This window comes from Cinclus cinclus, chromosome 1 (genome assembly GCF_963662255.1).
Source record: "Cinclus cinclus chromosome 1, bCinCin1.1, whole genome shotgun sequence".
Taxonomy (NCBI): Eukaryota; Metazoa; Chordata; class Aves; order Passeriformes; family Cinclidae; genus Cinclus; species Cinclus cinclus.
The window spans coordinates 70,876,522-70,893,589 of record NC_085046.1 but is presented as its reverse complement, the minus strand read 5'-3'; the positions used below and the strand labels follow the sequence as shown (position 1 = coordinate 70,893,589).

The 17,068-nt window shown below is 40.0% G+C and overlaps 1 protein-coding gene across 5 annotated transcripts in view; it reads right to left on the bottom strand.

Moving 5' to 3' along the window:
• Positions 1-1,139: 1,139 nt before the first annotated feature.
• The window catches only part of PIGN (phosphatidylinositol glycan anchor biosynthesis class N), a 98,968-nt gene continuing 83,039 nt past the window's right edge, over positions 1,140-17,068 (bottom strand). For 4 of the 5 annotated variants that reach the window (XM_062498723.1, XM_062498542.1, XM_062498627.1 and 1 more), the window contains 6 exons: positions 16,086-16,141; positions 15,531-15,606; positions 14,199-14,272; positions 11,303-11,345; positions 9,566-9,618; positions 1,140-1,472 (listed from right to left, as the gene is read on the bottom strand). In XM_062498723.1, the coding sequence (XP_062354707.1) occupies positions 1,349-1,472; positions 9,566-9,618; positions 11,303-11,345; positions 14,199-14,272; positions 15,531-15,606; positions 16,086-16,141 (426 nt within the window). In that variant the 3' untranslated portion in view covers positions 1,140-1,348. Of the gene's footprint in view, positions 1,473-9,565; positions 9,619-11,302; positions 11,346-14,198; positions 14,289-15,530; positions 15,607-16,085; positions 16,142-17,068 lie in introns of those variants that run through there. The other variant, XM_062498799.1, reaches the window with a different exon arrangement.

The following is a 17,068-nucleotide window of genomic DNA, read 5'->3' as shown; positions in this document are numbered from 1 at the left end:
CCTGTGATGCTATGTTTTTCTAGTACCCAACAAGCAGATGGAGGTTTGTGACTGGTTTTTCCTAGCCAAACTTCCTGCAGAGGGATGACTAGTTTTCAGAGTGTCTAACAGACACATGACCATGGCCAAATACCAGATGGCTGGAAAGAGCATTGGAGAAGCCCTCATGATGCATGTCTACCCTTGGCTGCTAGCATCATGCACCATATGTATCAGCTCCCAGACAGAAAGGCCTGTCTGCTAGTTGGGAGTGTAACACAGGGATTTAACATAGCACAGTTTTTTAGTGATGCCATCACAGAATGGGCCAGAATGAACAATATTTTTTTCTTTTCCTTGCTTCTCACTTGTAATCATTATACAGGGAATCTGCATTAGATTCATTGTGCAGCCATTACTGATACTTGCAAACAGGAGCAGAACATAAGTGGAAAGAAAGACAAGGAAACAAAAAAAAAAAAACCACCTCCACATAGCATCGCTTTTTGCAAACCAGCAAATCCAGCTGCAATTTCATGACCTCTTTATGCTGATCTAACTCTAGGATGCTATGGAAACCATCAGCCCTAACCTTCCTGTCCACCCTGTCATCAGCTGGCCCAGGGAATTTGACTGCTATTTAACCAGGTTCCTTCTCATTTGGATCAGCTACCTGAGTGTCATACTGCTCAGCCCACCCAAGCTCAGGAGTCAGCTGGAGAGCACAGTCAGCAGCAGCAATTCACAGCAGGATGAGCTGAAAGATGTTGTCTTACAGCCACAGCCTCACAGCACACCAGCCTTAACCTGCCTCAAAATATTCTCACAGGCACGCTGACACAGCTTGCAAAAAGCACAGCCTGTTTTAGAGATATTCCAACACGTGGGCCACATCAGTTATACACAAACCAGTGATCTGCCCAGACTGATTTCATTCATGCCTTAGTCTGGGAGGTGCTTATGTGAGACATGAAATGAAGCTAGAACTTTGCAGGCTCCTAATGAGAGTAAGTGTGAACAAACAGCTGGCAGCCAAGTTATAACAAAAAAAATAAAAAGAAAAAGAAAAACACCCACCTCCCAAAAAACCCAACTTAAAAGACAGCTGCCTATGCATTTTAAAAATAATTTTGTTGCTGTTTTCATTTTCAAAAAGTATGTAAACTTGAAGAATAAAAAGAGGTTTTTTTATTCCCATTGGTGTCTAAATGGCAACCCTCAAATGCAAATTTCAGTCATGTGACAGCATTTAATCTGTATCAGCACAGCACTCAGATGGATAGACAGGGGTTTTGGCACTCTAATCCATTAACCCTTGTTTACATTCCAGAGTTGGAGGTTGGTTCAGAGGAAACCTGAGGATGCTTTATCACGTTGAATGGTGCTTAGTCCTTCTGGGAAGTCCAAGTCTCTGTGTAGTTAACAGCTGGGCCAGTCCATTCATCACCATCATAAATATGGTCAGTGACATCACCAGCACATAGTGGCTGATGCTGCAAGGAAGACACAGATAAAAAAGTCAGAGAAAAACACAAATTTGCAGAAGAGAGAAAAAGACCCCTGACATCAACAAACCTCTGAATTTTTTTTTTCCATTTTAAGCAGGCCTTTTTCTTCACCTAGGATGCAATTTTATATACACTGCTCTTAGAAGACAGTATTACAGCAGTCCTGACATGTAAAAACTCAAGTCTCTGACAAAATACAAGGGTAGGGGCAATGGACAACACAACTGAGCATACACCAAGTGAGTAAGAACACCAGGTGCGTTTCTAACTCAAATGGATAATTCAGTATATGTGACTGAAACAATTGCAAAACTTTCATTTACTGTCAACTATAACACAGAACCTAGAGAGAACTTGCCATGAAGCAGACATTCTTTGGTAGTAAGACAACTCAGATATTTATGTCGGATGAAGTTCAATTTTCTAGAGAAAACACTGTTCTAGTGACAAATAGCTTTAAAAAAAAACAAAACAAAACAAAACCAAAAAAGAACCACCCCAAAAAACCCCAAAACCCCATTACTTTTTCACTGAACACTGCTAAAAACTGTAGAATTCTCTGCTGTGGAAGCACATGCAAAGAGATAAGAGATGAGTTGAAGAGTGGCTAATAAACACAATATGAAAATGCAGTTTCTGGTTTAGGATGTCCTGAAGCCACCAATGATTAAAAGGCTAACAAGCAGTGAGCTTGTTCTCCACCTGCTCAAATTCTGTTACCTAAGGTTCACTGGTGTTACAGATAGGCTATTTAGGGTGAGACTAAGATTCAATCCAGGACATTGAGCATTCTGTGTTCAATGATTTCAAGGCCTATTTAGAATTAAATCTGGCTAAGGATGTCAAGAATAACAAAAAGGGCTTCTTCAAAGACACCAATAAACACAAAGACACAAGGAAAACTATGGAAAATGTGGGCCTGCTTCTGAATGGAGCAGGGACCCTTGAAGCAGAGGCTGCAGAAAAAGTTGAGATACTGAATGCATTCTTTGTTTCAGCCTTCACTGCCAAGGCTAGCTCTCAAGAATCCCTGACCCAGGAGATCAGGGATAAAGTCTGAAGGAAGGCAGACTTTACCTTCCTGTGGGAGAACTGGATTACAGACATTCAAACCTGACATCCACATGTGCAGATGCCTCCTCAGCAAGTTCCCTGATGGCACAAAGCTGGGAGGAGTGGCTGATACCCCAGAGGGCTGTGCAGCCCCTCAGAACTACCTCAACAGGTTGGAGAGATGGGCACAGAAGAACTGCCTGAGATTCAACAAAGGCAAATCCAGGGTCCTGCACCTGGGGAAGAATAACCCCATGGACAGGCTGGGGTCTGACCTGTTTTAGAGCAGTTCTGTGGAGGACTTGGGGTTCTGGTGGACAAGAGCTGTCCATGAGCCAGCAGTGTGTTCTCATGGCCAAGAAGAATAAAAGTATCCTGGGGTGCATTGGAAAGAGCATTCTTGCCAGCAGGTCGAGGGAGTTGATTCTGTCCCTCTGCTCAGCCCCTGTGAGGTCACATTTGGGGTGCTGTGTCCAGTTCTGGGCTCCTTAGTACAAGAGAGAGAGGGAGCCCCTGGAGTAGGTCCAGCGGAGGGCCAAGAAGATGATCAAGGGACTAAGAAACTGGAGCATCTCTCTTATGAGGGAAGGCTGAGAGAGCTGTTCCTGTTCAGTCTTGAAGAAACAAGTGAGAAGGGACCTCTTCAATGTCAATCAGTATTTGAAGGGAGAGTATCAAGAGGATGGATGGCTCTTCTTGGTGGTGCCAAGCAACAGAAACAAGAGGCAATGGGCACAAACTGGAACACAGGCAGTTCCATCTCACCATGAGGAAAAAGTTCTTTACTGTGCAGGTGACTAAGCACTGGAACAAGCTGCCCAGAGAGGCTGTGGAATCTCCTTCCCTGGAGAAAAGCCATCTGGGCACAGTCCTGAGTAATGTGTTCTGGGGGACCCTGCTTGACCAGGGAGGCTAGATTCCAGTGGTCCCTTCCCACCTCAACCATTGTGTGATTCTGTAAGATCTGAATTGGGTACTGTTAATGTAAATCACTAGTCACTCAGAAACCAGAAATCTTCCAAACCCAGCAACATTTCAAGTTAGAGCTGCAGATGAAACACTGATGCACCTGTGTCCATTACACATCCAGTGTGGCTTTGGTTTTTCCTGGGACTACTGAAGAAACTAGCACTCAGACATGAGAGGTACTCATACCTCCTGATGCACCCACACCTATTATTCCAATGTAGATAGCTCTTCAGGACAAACAGAGTAACTTCAGACAAAGTCTGAGTTTAGTCACAAAAACGGATTGCAAGGAACGCTTGCCGGCTTAATGACCTGGAATTTCTGCCAGAGGACTCATTTAGTTTGAGAGTTTAGCCAGAGGAGAGCAGTAAAGCTCATAATGCCAATGCTATCAATCCTCCCAACACTGAGACTGTGACAACTCTGGTGCTAGCCTAGCACAATTTAGCCCTGTAAAGTGGAGAAGCACCAGCTCTCAACAAAGCTGGGCCACTAACCAGTGTGAGAATAAAAGTAATCCAAAAAAGTTCCTCCACAGATGGGGTGCCAGTGACCAAAGGACCAAACATGGAGAACATGAAAACAGACTTGGATGCATGCTGTAAGATTTTTCTGTTTCAGTTGAGTCTGACGAAAACATTTCACAAATATCTTGCTCAAAATACATAGTTTTAAGAAACCAATTAGAAAAATCCACCATCATAAAAAGGCTCAGACCTCAGTGAGCAGCACATCTACAAGAGCCAAACTCCTGCCCTGTTTCTGTGGGGAATTGTAAGGGACACAGGGAGAGCATGAAGTCAGGCACAAAGCCTACTATCACCTGCTTGGTGCACTTTGGGCTTCATAGTTCACAGCACGTTTACAACAACAAAGATCAACTTCCTCAAGAGCCCCCTTGAAAGACCACCTGGGTGTATTACAACACTGGCTTCAGTTCTCCTTGGGAAAGAACACACTAACAGATGAAACTCGAACTCTTGCTGCAGTTATCTTCATGGCGTAATGTACCCTTGGGGACTGTACATTCACCACAGGTAGATGCAGGCTCTTAAGGGAACAGCCACTCTGGTAAATAGCTGACACTCAGTGTCTCCTGCCTTACTGGTAGCACTTCAGCTTTATCACCTGGCACCATAATTCTAATTTTTAATGTAAGCAGCAAACACCAGTTTCCTTGTAACTTTCAAAGAAAGCTTGAATGAGAAATCTGAAAATCACAAGCCAAATTACGACCCTGCTTTTATTCCCATAGATACCTCAAAACCATCACAGACCATGCATGGTCCCCAGACAAGTATCTCAGTTCCTGTGCAACCCCCAGAAGGAGCTCCTTCAGATGTGATCAATGATTTGGTGGGGCATAGGGAGGGGCTTTCTCAAAGCAAAAAGATCTCTTCAAACTCTGCTTAGCCACCTGTCAGTTGAGGGACTGGATCATCTATACTTTTGTGAAGAAGAGTGTTGCACACACTCCTCCCTTGCCATACTGCAAAAGTCTGCATAGCTATGCCCCTTTAATAAAATATCAGACATTCAAATACATATATATATATATAATGCCGTAGAGCACAATAAAAACAATTCCAATCTACTTATCATGTAATTACAAATGGCATCTCTGGGGCTCTCAGCAACTGGTACTGCATTGCCTGTGGGCAGCTCTGCGTGGTAAATGACTTTTTAGGCTGGGGTAATGCTGTATTTAAACAAGGAAACAAGGTATATGCCACAACAGCAGTGTCAAATCTTGATCCCTATACAATTCAGAACCTGCACCTTTGACTGGATCTGTAGTTACAGCGAAGGAAGTAATACTCAAAACAAGCTTTCTGCATCAGAAGTCAAACCTGAGCTAGTGAGAAGGAGTGAGACTAGGCTCCAAGCAAATTAGATCCACGTGGAGGAAGAAGATCCATTAAACAGGCACAAGAGAATAGTATAATGGGGCACAGTGGGGCAATGCTTATAAAGGATGAGATGGCAGAGGTAGCAGATGTGGGGGATCGTGGATGATCTACGGCAAGACAGCACTGCTCAATGGAAAGGTGAGTGTTCCATGTATGGATCAATGTCAACAGGCAAGGCTGGTGGTTGGAAAGTTTTTTTATCAGAGAGCAAGACACCAGTTTCAGTGGCAAGAAACCATATGAGGTACTACCACCTCTAGCTTTGTGAAAGTGTATATTGGTGAGAAAAAAAGACGAATCAAAGACAAGAACAATCTAAGATATTAAAAAAATGAGGGGGGTAAGCGGTGGGAATCAATCTTGTTCCAAAACTTGGCTTGCTACCAAGAGAGGCTAATTCTTAAGATGACAGACCTGATTAGAAGCTGGAAAGACAAGAAGATAGAGTAAGTCACCACAGCAATTAAAAAAAAACTAGAATCAAAATAAGTAAAACAAAAACAACTTGTGCAAGGACTTGGATGAGCACTCTCCAAAAGAGTCCTGAGACATTATTTCTACATTACATGCTCTTTGAACTGTTTCCAAGCACACACTGAGACCCCAGATTTAGATTTTGAATTTTAATTTTCCTGCTTTTCCAGCCAGGATGCTGCACCCTCTCTCCCCAGTTTCACCAAAAACATATCACAAAACTTTTGTTTTAACAATTTGACCTAGAAGCCCCAGCACCCCAACCCTGAAATAAATTCTGTTATTCCTAAAACCTAAAAAGCCCCATTTTTGTGCTTTATTTATGCCCCCTGACCTTTAAAACTCCAGAAGAACAGTTAAGATCATATCTTTATCTTCCAGCAGCTATAAAGAAAAGGAATATTACAGTATGTGTCTGTATAAAGCTATATAATAGCCATATAAAGAACCTTTAAGGTTTATCTTAGCCATCAGGTTATACAACTATTTACAAAGTGCATATACTATAAAGATATAGTAGGTTTTAAAGGCTATTTTCTCTCTCTTCCTGGAAAACTACACATAGAGATAGACAAACATACCTTTTAAGCTGCAGATAAATTATTTTACTGACAAAGAGGCTGAAAAGCTAGCTATTCTATTTGGCTGTTATTCAAAAATAAAAGGATCTGTCAGAACAAACTTCTAATGATCATGTATTACACCTTGGTACATCAAAAACACAAGAGAAATTACATTATTATTTTTAAGAAATTTAATGGTGTGTTCTTCTAGGGCATATAATGCAATTCAGGTTATCTCAAGGTATATAGGTAAAGGGCAAGGTTAGCAGACCTTAGAAGTTTGCGTAAGGTGCTGCTTTGAGTTCTGCACTCACTGCAAGATTATTATTCCATTATTATAACAAAACAATGAAAAGCACTCCCTGAAAGACAAGCTTACATTGATTTTGGCATGACCATTAAGAAAAGAGGCTTTAAAACTTTCTAAGAAGCCATAAATATTTATGGTAATTGATAATTTACTGAGAAGAGAATCAGTGGTGCGTCGATAACTTGCTGAATGTGGTAATACAGGACTGTATGTTGGATCTGTTGTTGCTCAGCATTTCATTAACAAACTGGAAGAGTGGAAGAGGTAGAAATCTGTTTTCATTCAAATATTTATGTGACATGGTGAATTTCACTGGGAGAAAAAAGACATCATATTGTTAAGGCAAATGTGAGGCATGGTAAAATATCATGTCATATGGTTAAAGCATAATAGAATAGGATGTAAAAGCCAGGAGTTAGGGGTGAATTTTTTAAAAATAGAAAATTATCAGTTCAGTAAATAATCCTTACTTCCAAACAATGAGACCCACTAGGAAAGAAAACATCAAGGTGAAAAAGCAGTGAAGGTCTTTTCATTGCAAAGGATTTAAAGACAGCTTATCTACCTGAAACTTGGCTATTGGAAAAACCAAGTATTGCCTAACGAAGTGTCCTACTCAAGTTGCATATTCTAAGTAAGAGAGAGAACACAGAGAACTTTTGAACTGCGGTAATTAGAAAATCCATGGACAGCCCATCACCACAAAACAGGATGAGTAAGAAAACACACATCAAAGCTTTACAAATGTGGCATATACATCACTGGACTCTGAGAGACTTCAGAGGAATGAATCTGCACCAGGCAATTAAGCTGCCGGTTTTCCACCTCTCATTTTACTGATGTGGTAACCAGTAACATAACACAAATCCAGGTATTTTTGCTGACACACACATATGCACTTCTTATCAGTGTGACAAGAAAAGAAGAAAAATATGACAGCAGCTGTCCCTAAGACTGCTCCAATTCTCAGGAAAGTTTTGGCAACATGGAAAACGTTGACTGAGACAGGGTATTTTCAGACTTTGCTGTCAAAGCAGCAACAGACAACACTGCAATGAGAATGCCACAGAACTGTCACTGCACATGCAACAGGAAGACAGGAAAGAGCTATGTTAGTATCTCACTCCCACTGGTTTTGGGAATCACCCAAAACCCCTTGAAGCTTATCTTCCCTTTCAGGAGCAAACAAAAAATATCTTCTGCTGTTGCCTGCTAATTTTGCCAAGCCTGACGATCACACATTAGAAATCTGCTCAGAGGAGAAAGCTCCTGTGCCAAAATAATGCTCATGCTAGATAAAAGAAGGACCACTTAGCCCCCTCCGCACCTATGGCTTCATTTCCTCTCTTATGCAACCCAATTATTTTATATATATCAATTATTAATATATACACACCTACATATAAAACATATATAAAGAAACTACAATAAAGTAACATAGGTGGTAGAGTCAAGCACTCAAAAGTGAAGTAATGACAAAGGCTTCCTAAACATTATGCATTTCCATGTTAAAAAATAATCACAAATTGCTCTTTCAAAAAGCCTTTTTCAGTGCTTTCTTCAGTGAAGAAAACACACACATGGAAAGGCAGAATTACAGCAGTGCATAATGAGTTCTCCTAAACTCTTCAGAATAAGACAACCTTCCAGCTGAAATAGATGCAGCAATGCATTACTGTTGTAAAGCTCTAGCTAGGAAGACCTTGTATCAGAGAGGAAGTTTTTGGACACTTGTAACAATTTATACTTTCACTGACTCCCAATTAAAAAACTTCTTGCCCAACAGAGCAGAAATTTTCTGAGGGCTTCAATATCCTTATTAATCTACTGAGGAATTCAAACCAAAGGATGAAGCCCCTCTGATTTACTATATGCAGACCATAGCAAGGAAGTGTCATGATAAAGCAACATTTTCACTGTTTGATCTAAGTGTACCTCTGCCCACCAGGAACCTTCAAAAGGTAACAATGAGCAGGAATTGGAACCTCCAAAGAAAGCAGGCAGAACATTTGTGCACAGGTGTGTCCACATGCTGCTGGGAACATCAGGGCTCACAAAAACAAAGCACAGAGTATATACAGACTAAACAGAATATTAACAATGGGTCACTATTCAGCTTCTGTTGAAATAACAGTGTCAAGTGACCAGACTGGCTGGATTAGTAACAACACAGTCGTCACTAAGCTTATTACCGCATTTTATCTATTTCCACAACTCGGGAAAGGTAAATCTGAAATGTGTATTCCTTGTATTTGAGGTTAATGTGACTCATAATGCAAGACACATTTTCTCATTTTAGCTGGGATTGCTGTGTTTAAACGCTAAACTCTTCCCCAACTAGGGGGAGGAAAAGTGCATGGGCCTTGGTAGCCACCAACATATTTACACAAGGTTCACTAATTCACAGTGAACTGTATATGGAGGCTTAACTAGATACAAGATAACTAACAACCTCAATAAATGGTTATTTTAATAGTGATTACAACTAATTAAAAGGCAAAACATTAATTAAAAAACTTTTTGTGTAATTACTCTTGAAACAAATCCTACCAACTATATTTCTTGCCATACTGGATTTATTACTTACTCTGTGTTGCCCAGGCACAGATTTTAAGACAAAAGTATTAGCTTGGGATATGTATACATACATGTGCACATGTGTTCAAAATATGTGGAACATCCCTGAAGCATTTGATTAAGCAGAGTAATTGGAAAAAATTACAAGAGTTATGAGTAGATAAGCAGTAGTATGAACCTATGAAACTGTAAAAATGCAACAGAAGCAAAAAGCTACTGTACCTTGTGCCAATATCCAGCCAGCTTCCATAATCTTTAACCAAAAAGAAAAAATGCTAGGAAATAAAACAATTTTGATTAGTACGTCAACACTACACAATTTGAAACAGAAAATAAAACCCCGAATTTTTAAGGCTGCTTACTCCAAACTTCTAATTCTTCATGTAGAATAAGCGCAAGACCTTTCCAGGAATGATTATTTGGACCACACTAAAGAATAGTCTAGGAACCAGAAATAATAACATGGTGTCAAACAAAAACATCAAGAGATGGACTAAGTTCTGTCTAGCTTGGCTTGCAAAAAACTGACAAATACAAGAACTTTTTCAATAAGAAAAGCCAAACCACCTTATTGTTTGAAATAACAACATGTCGAATAATGCATAGTGCCTAAAAGTTTTCATGCAATTTCAACACAAATGTCTTTGGACAATGCTGGCAGTTCTCCACCTGTAAAGTGAGTAGAATGTTGGGAGAAGATAGTACTTATCTATTAGCAAATTCCCCTAATTCCAGCTGGTGGCCTCATTGATTTAAGACTACAAATGTTCTCTTTTTGTCCTGCTAGTTACTCTTTTCTTGATTTAGTTCATACTTTTTTCTTTTTTTGACAGAGTTCCACATATCTCCTACAAACTGCTTTGGTAATTTCTTTCTTTCTTTCTTTGTACACCAAGTACATACCTGCTAATTATTTAAAAATACTTAAACCAAAATAGGAGAATACGTGAGATATAAGAGCTGGATATACTGGGGCTTGCTACACACCAGTAAAATACCTGTAGTCTTCTTCTGGTTTAATGATATTGATTTTTATTAGTGAAATGCTATGAATGTGCTTTATTGGTATACTACTTCTTTTCCTGTGGAAGTTACCCCAAAACACTTATTTGAAACTTGACACAACCATACCTTCTCCTTTTCTCACTCTAGAGACAAATTAGCCACTATTTGGTTTTTATTTGCTGTTTTTCCTATCAAGTGATATTTACAGATCACACTTTATTAGGAAATAAGATCAGGAATACTTAGTCCAAGAGATAAAACAAAACCCAGCATGTATAAAGTGACAACATCAGCTCTACCTGCTAATTTGAAAAAGTTTCTATTTATCAGCGGCACTGCTTGCTGATTTGAAGACAGCTGGAGTAATACTTTTAATCTGCAAAAACTGTGTTGGGAGATTGTTCTGCTTTGGGTTGTTTTGGCTAGCTTAGTTTCTGGATGCAGACTTTCTGAAGATAGCATTTCCTGACAGCTTATTACAAAGGCCACAAAGTGTCTTTTTGGATGTTCCACCATCTCCAAGTCTAATAGAGCTGGTGGGTAAAGCTTCCCTCCTTTTGCTCCCTTTTTACAAGACAAGCTGGTGTAGGTAAAAGGTTCAGAATTCCTGAACAATTAACTAAACCCTGCACACAGCTAAAACCCATATTCTTGTTTAATTTTTTTCAAGGAATTGAAAAGCACATGAGGAACTCCAAATGTTAACTTATTACTTCATTTTTGTCTCTCATTATTATGAGAATATTGCTTCTTCAGAAGCATTAATTACATGAAATTTGAAAAGCAGTGACTGGAAGAGTTTTATCTCTAAGTTGTGCTAGGATTTCAATCCAATTCTCTGCCCTAGTTAGAAAAACTTTGAAGTCTGAAACAAATTCAGATCACTCTTGATGGAATTAGGAGAACTCTCTGCTTCTTGATCTTATTTGAAGAAAATGTGCAACAACAACTTACCAGAGCCATAATGTCTGAAATCACAAGCACAATGAGGAAAAGGCTGCAAAGAAAAAAAAAAACAAAACAGCAAAGTCAGAGCACCAACCTTTCTTTATGGCCACAGTTACTAAAAGAGCTTACTAAAACCCACAGAAAGAAATTAAAGTAAGATAAGTTTTCTTGTATTTGCCTTTCAAACACTCAGGTACATTTCAATCTATTAGAAAACAATCAAAATACATGACTAGGACATCTGGCACTTATAATTTCACATTAATAGAGCTTCAGTTTTGCAACACAGAAACCTAACATGAGTCATTTTTTTTGGAGAACAAAACAATCTTATGAATAGCACCTGCCCATTCCTGATGCAGAGAGATGTGTGCTGGTTGGACCAAATAAAGTGGATTTAGGAGCTTCATGATGGACTCAAGAGTGAGCAAAGCTGTTTGGCAGGTACCTGAACTGATCAGTCCCACCCTGACAACCACTCTGCTGGGTCAGAGGCTGCTGAAGGAAGCGCTTGCCCCCTTCCACATCTCTGGATTCCCATAACCTGCTCTGAGAACACCTAGCATTCTGGTGGTATGCTCCCAAACTGCGGGCCTCTTTACAGGTAGCAGTTTACTTCTGGAAATTAGGCTTAGGCTAGTAAAAGGAACCAGAAGGGAGGAGGCAGAGCTATTTTTTCCCCCCCATTAACCTAATCTTCTTTTCCTCAAACTATGTAAATCCTAAATTACACAAAAGCAATTGCTATAACTGGTTAAAACTGGTTTCTAAGTTAATGACACTGAAGTAATGTTGCAAACAGCTGACCCATTAACAAAAGTCTGTAACTAGAATATGGCTAATTTATCAGTACTGCCATCATAAAACTACAAATGTTTTTTTGGAAAATGTCCTGCTGCAGCATTGCAGGAACATGTACTGGTGAGATACCCACATCAGTGCCTCCAAATGAGGAACTTTCTGATATTGCCTACATCAGTGGTGCTTCATTAGTAAATCGGGGTGCAACAAATCGACTGTATCTCAGACAAATGTAAAGGCTTCTCTCTGCTAACCTATGGCTCGCATAGATAGGATGTTGCAACCATAGTGCACTCAGAGGGCTGTTTTTTCACAGACAAGCTCCAAGAACATATTGGGACAGAATATTCCTCACTGGAAAAAATAAAAAAAAAAAGGTCTTTAATCTGTAAACAGGGAGTTCAGGAGCAATTTGTCCAAATCACAAAAATCCACTTTTTGCCCTTCTGAACTGCAGGAAGCCTTTTACAACAGGACAAGACTAATTTCAGAACATGATTATACACTGCAAAGACAAGACTGCTCCCAGTGATGGCTTTATCTAGCAGGGGCAGCAAAAGCAGTAAGTGCAGCACAGACCTCAGGATATGCTGACAATCAGAGCACAACCTCTCCAGGGAAGCCGGGTGCACCTTGCGGTTTCTGCTTTGTTCCCAGGCGGATGCTGTGGCAATATCACTGCATTTGCTACCTGAGCACAGCTACATGAAGCTGGCACAAACACCAGACAGAGTTACAGCCACAGCCTCATGAAGTGGCACAGAAATATTTGTGTCCCCTAGTTTATGTAGGCAGTATCATTTCCCCTCACACACATTCAGATGCACATTCCATAAAAGTTTGTAATATCACCAGTGCTGCCAAGGCAAGCATTCACAAATTGGGAAATGCCGACCTTTATGAAGCTTGAGCCCTAGGAATGGAAATCACTAGCCAGCCATCTAAGGAACCCCAGGTGCTTAATGCAGCCCTGCTCTTGTACAAACCTCAGGGATGAGGATGAACCACTAATCCTTCCTGGGGGTCCAAGGATGACACAGGCACAGTGAGCACACAGCTAAGGCATAGCAGGTAAAAGGGATGGGGAGAGTTGTGCTGCTGCTCCAACAGGGAATCAGATTTTAGGCTGCCCCATCTCTCTTTTGGTAGTGGGTGGTGTTGCACAAGGAGACAACAGGCAGGGTCAGGCAGGTTGAAAGCAAAAAGAAAAGCGGAGGGCATCATAGCAAGAGAGGGCAGCTTCCTCACACTCAGCTGAGCAATGCACAGGAGAAAATCCCTCAAGTCCTCCTGGCACACACAGCAGGACTTCTGGTCAATTCCACGCATCATCCCACAGTGACAAAAATCACATGGCTGACAGGACCTCCTCCATCTCAGCACCATCCAAAATATCACACCATGAGCGGAGGATTCAGTCATGTGCACTGAGTCTGCTGAATGGGGTGAGCAGGGCTAGCAATATAAAAGTCTTGAGACAGGAAAAACATGAGGATATTTTAAGTCTGGATACAGCACTCTGTGAGGCTGGGTGCCCATACTTTCACCCCTGAAAAGTCCTTAGAGATAGGAAAAGGACTGGAAGCCATCTGTTCCTACTGCAAAAAATACGTAATACTGAACACATGTGGAAAGCACTGCACTGCAATGCAAGGACTTCCAGGGCCCTTTGTTTTTTTAAATGCTGTTTGTGGTGAGGTCAGTGCTACAAAGCTATAAACTGGTTACATTACAAATGGGCTATATAAAAAGTACTGTGCTATATGCAGAGATGCTGTATAAAGTAAAAAGACTTTAAATTCAGCTCATTTTTAATATTATGGAGGAAAAGGGGTCCTTCTCTGTATTGCCATTGAAGAATATCTGGTTGTTTCAGACAAGGCAAACACTGCAATTTCTACTCATTTATCACTAAGGAAAAAAAACCCCTGAGCTTGCAGAAATCACTGAACAAAACCCCAAGCCCTAGTAACAAATAAAAGCAACAATGCAATCTAATAGGTTTTTTTTTTAAAAATTTACATTGAGATTTGAAAATTCTGAATTCTTGCAAAATAGATTTGAAACCCTTACTGATGCAGAAATACAGCATGTAATGTACCTCTTAGAAGACAGCTGTGTTGTGACTTGAACAGCTTCAAAAGCACATGACACCAGAACAAATGGGATTGCAACCTGTTCAAAACACAAGCTACATTTTGGTTTATAGTCATATTTACAAAAAGAACATGGGCAGATTGTGGAAACATTTTCCTGTTTTTGAAATTATCACGGAATGGGAATGTTACAAAATAAAATACTGGCTAGACAGGGTAGAAAATAATTTTGCAGGAAACATTTTCAGTTAATTCATAAAAACCCCCTTCCATGGTCATAGCTGAACTGCAGTGAAATAAGCCATGAAGTAATATGGAAAATTATAATTAAAACATATTCTCACTTCATTTATCAATTTTAGCACTAGTGATAAATACTTCATCAAGGCTAGAAGACAGAACTATTCAGATCCAGCATCTCACATGACAGGCTGCAGAGTTTCAACTGTGAAAGGACAATCCCATCACAACCACAAAAAAGTCTAAATACAGAAGGCATTCAATAAGGCACACTGCCCCTCCAGAGCCAACTCAAGCAACTGTAAATGGCTCAGTAAATTAAGAACAAAACAGACTAGAAAACATGAATGTTGCCTTTTGCTCTTTCCAAAGCTGATTTGCAATCCTTTTGTTAGCAGCACATAAAATCTGTCTACTTGCATCACAAGGTTTTGCACTATTGATCTATGTCCTGTGGGACAACATGCAGTGCACCTGTAACTTCAGTCTGCTTTCTCTGGGACAGAAGCAGCAGAAAAGCTGTGATAGAAAATACTGCTTAATTTAGTAATAACCAATAAATTCAGTGTCCCACTTCACCCCTCTGGCAGATCCTTTACTCAATACTAGAAAAGATCTACCACACCTTGCCTGCAAACCAGAAGCGCAATCCAATCTCTGACAGACTATTAAAAAGATGCAGAAAATAACAGCCACTGTAAAATGACAACCTAATCAGTATACTGAACATTCAATGTCTCAATTTAATGTAATATACATAGAGCTAATTATATATATCCACAACATTTCTGTTTATATTATGCTACGGGAAAATCTTGTAACTCTAAAAATTAATAAAGTAGTTTCAATATTTGAAATTTCCATTTTAATACAAAAAAACTGACCTAATACTCTTAAATTACACTTCCACGCACTTCAGCTTCTCTTTTGGGAAAGAGACTGATCTCTCTAGAAACACTACAAAGATTGAAAGCTTCACACATGAAGCTCAAATACATATATATGTTTTTGTGAACTGCAAGGTAGCAATCATGTATGTGATACATTATTTATTCCACAGTTCTTCAAGAAAATTTCACCAAGGTGAGATTACTGACCTTCAGTAAAAGTAAGCCTCCCATCATGAAGGGACTGAACACAGTCAAGAAACAATAGACAGAAGCAGGATCAAAACTAGAGAAACATGAAAAATACATCACATATCTTGGAAATGGTGTTTTCCATTTTTAAAAACAGCCTTTAATTACCCTGTAACACACTGGATTGTATATACATTTTTAAACAAGGCTTCCAATTTTATCTTCTCTTGATGAAATATTAAATCAGCAGGGACTGCCAACCTCACCTTTCTTTCTCTACATTTTTTCTCTGATTGTGTTTTCCAAGGTGCCATGCCGTTGGTGGGCAACCAAGCTCTCTCTGCTCATCCTGTTGATAACATCTAATGGAATTGAGACAACCTCATAACCAAGGAGCTCAGGCTCTTAGGGAAGATGTTGCAGAGAGCAGAAACACAATAAATAGTTATCACCCCACTGATTACTGCTTTGGTTCTGCTGCCCTGATTTTGCTAACTAAATTTACATTTAGTATGTCAACTGCAGGAAGAATTTTTTTGCACTCTGTGTCTCAAATAAATTAATAAAATATACCTGTTAATAGAAGCTATGTTTCCAGTGCCAAAAAAGGCTGTCACTATGAAGAAAACCTAGATGTATTTAAGGAAAATAGACTACAGAAATGGCTGCAATAAAATAAAACTAGCATTTCTCCTACTTCATTCCAACTCACTTTGAAAATGAAACCACAAGAAGCTGATTCACTGTTACAGGTTTCCAGTGAATTAAGAGTACTGAAGTATTTTTTAGCTCTTCCCTAGATTTCACACACAAGTGTATCAATTTTAAACACGCATACTGCCTAGGTAAGGTTCTAGAGCCTGTCTTAAGGCCCCTGTAAGAAAGCTGCAGCTGGCTTTTTGGGTTCCTGCCCAGCAAGACAGGAACACCCCTGGACCACAAACCCAGCTATGGATTCAAGCACATGCTTTTGCAGAAAGTAATGACACATGTTCTGCACACCAAAAGAGGTGGCTTTATTGAGGAACAGACCATGGAAGAGGTTCCTTTATTGAGGAACAGACCAAGACTTAAAAAAGGCTAGAGGTACCTGTGCTACCCTTACGATAGATTGTTTTGTCCAAAGATTATGCTGAGTCTATCCACGGCAATACGGGACTCCCATTTTTTTCCTCACTTGAGGGAGGACGACTTCAGCATTATCTGTACAGCTAGAAGGTTTTTTTGATAAACTCTTTTTCATCTAGATACAACACTTGTGTTACATGAGCCCATGAAAGGTATTTTTCTTGCTCCTGAGCTCATTGGAGCCCATTATAGCTCACATGGCTTCAGCTAAAGAATGGTTTTTAACTTCTTTTGCATAAGGCAGAGGGTCATAAGTCAGTGAGGATGGGATGCTGTTGCCAGAGCTCCCTCTGGTCCTTTTGCTCCTGTTATAGCTCCTGTCCTGGATCATTTAAGTCTCTTCATAAACAATTTGTTACCAACTGTTCAGCAGAATCATTGGGATTCTGCAGGCAATAATTTGGAAAGATTAGGTCAGCATAACTGAA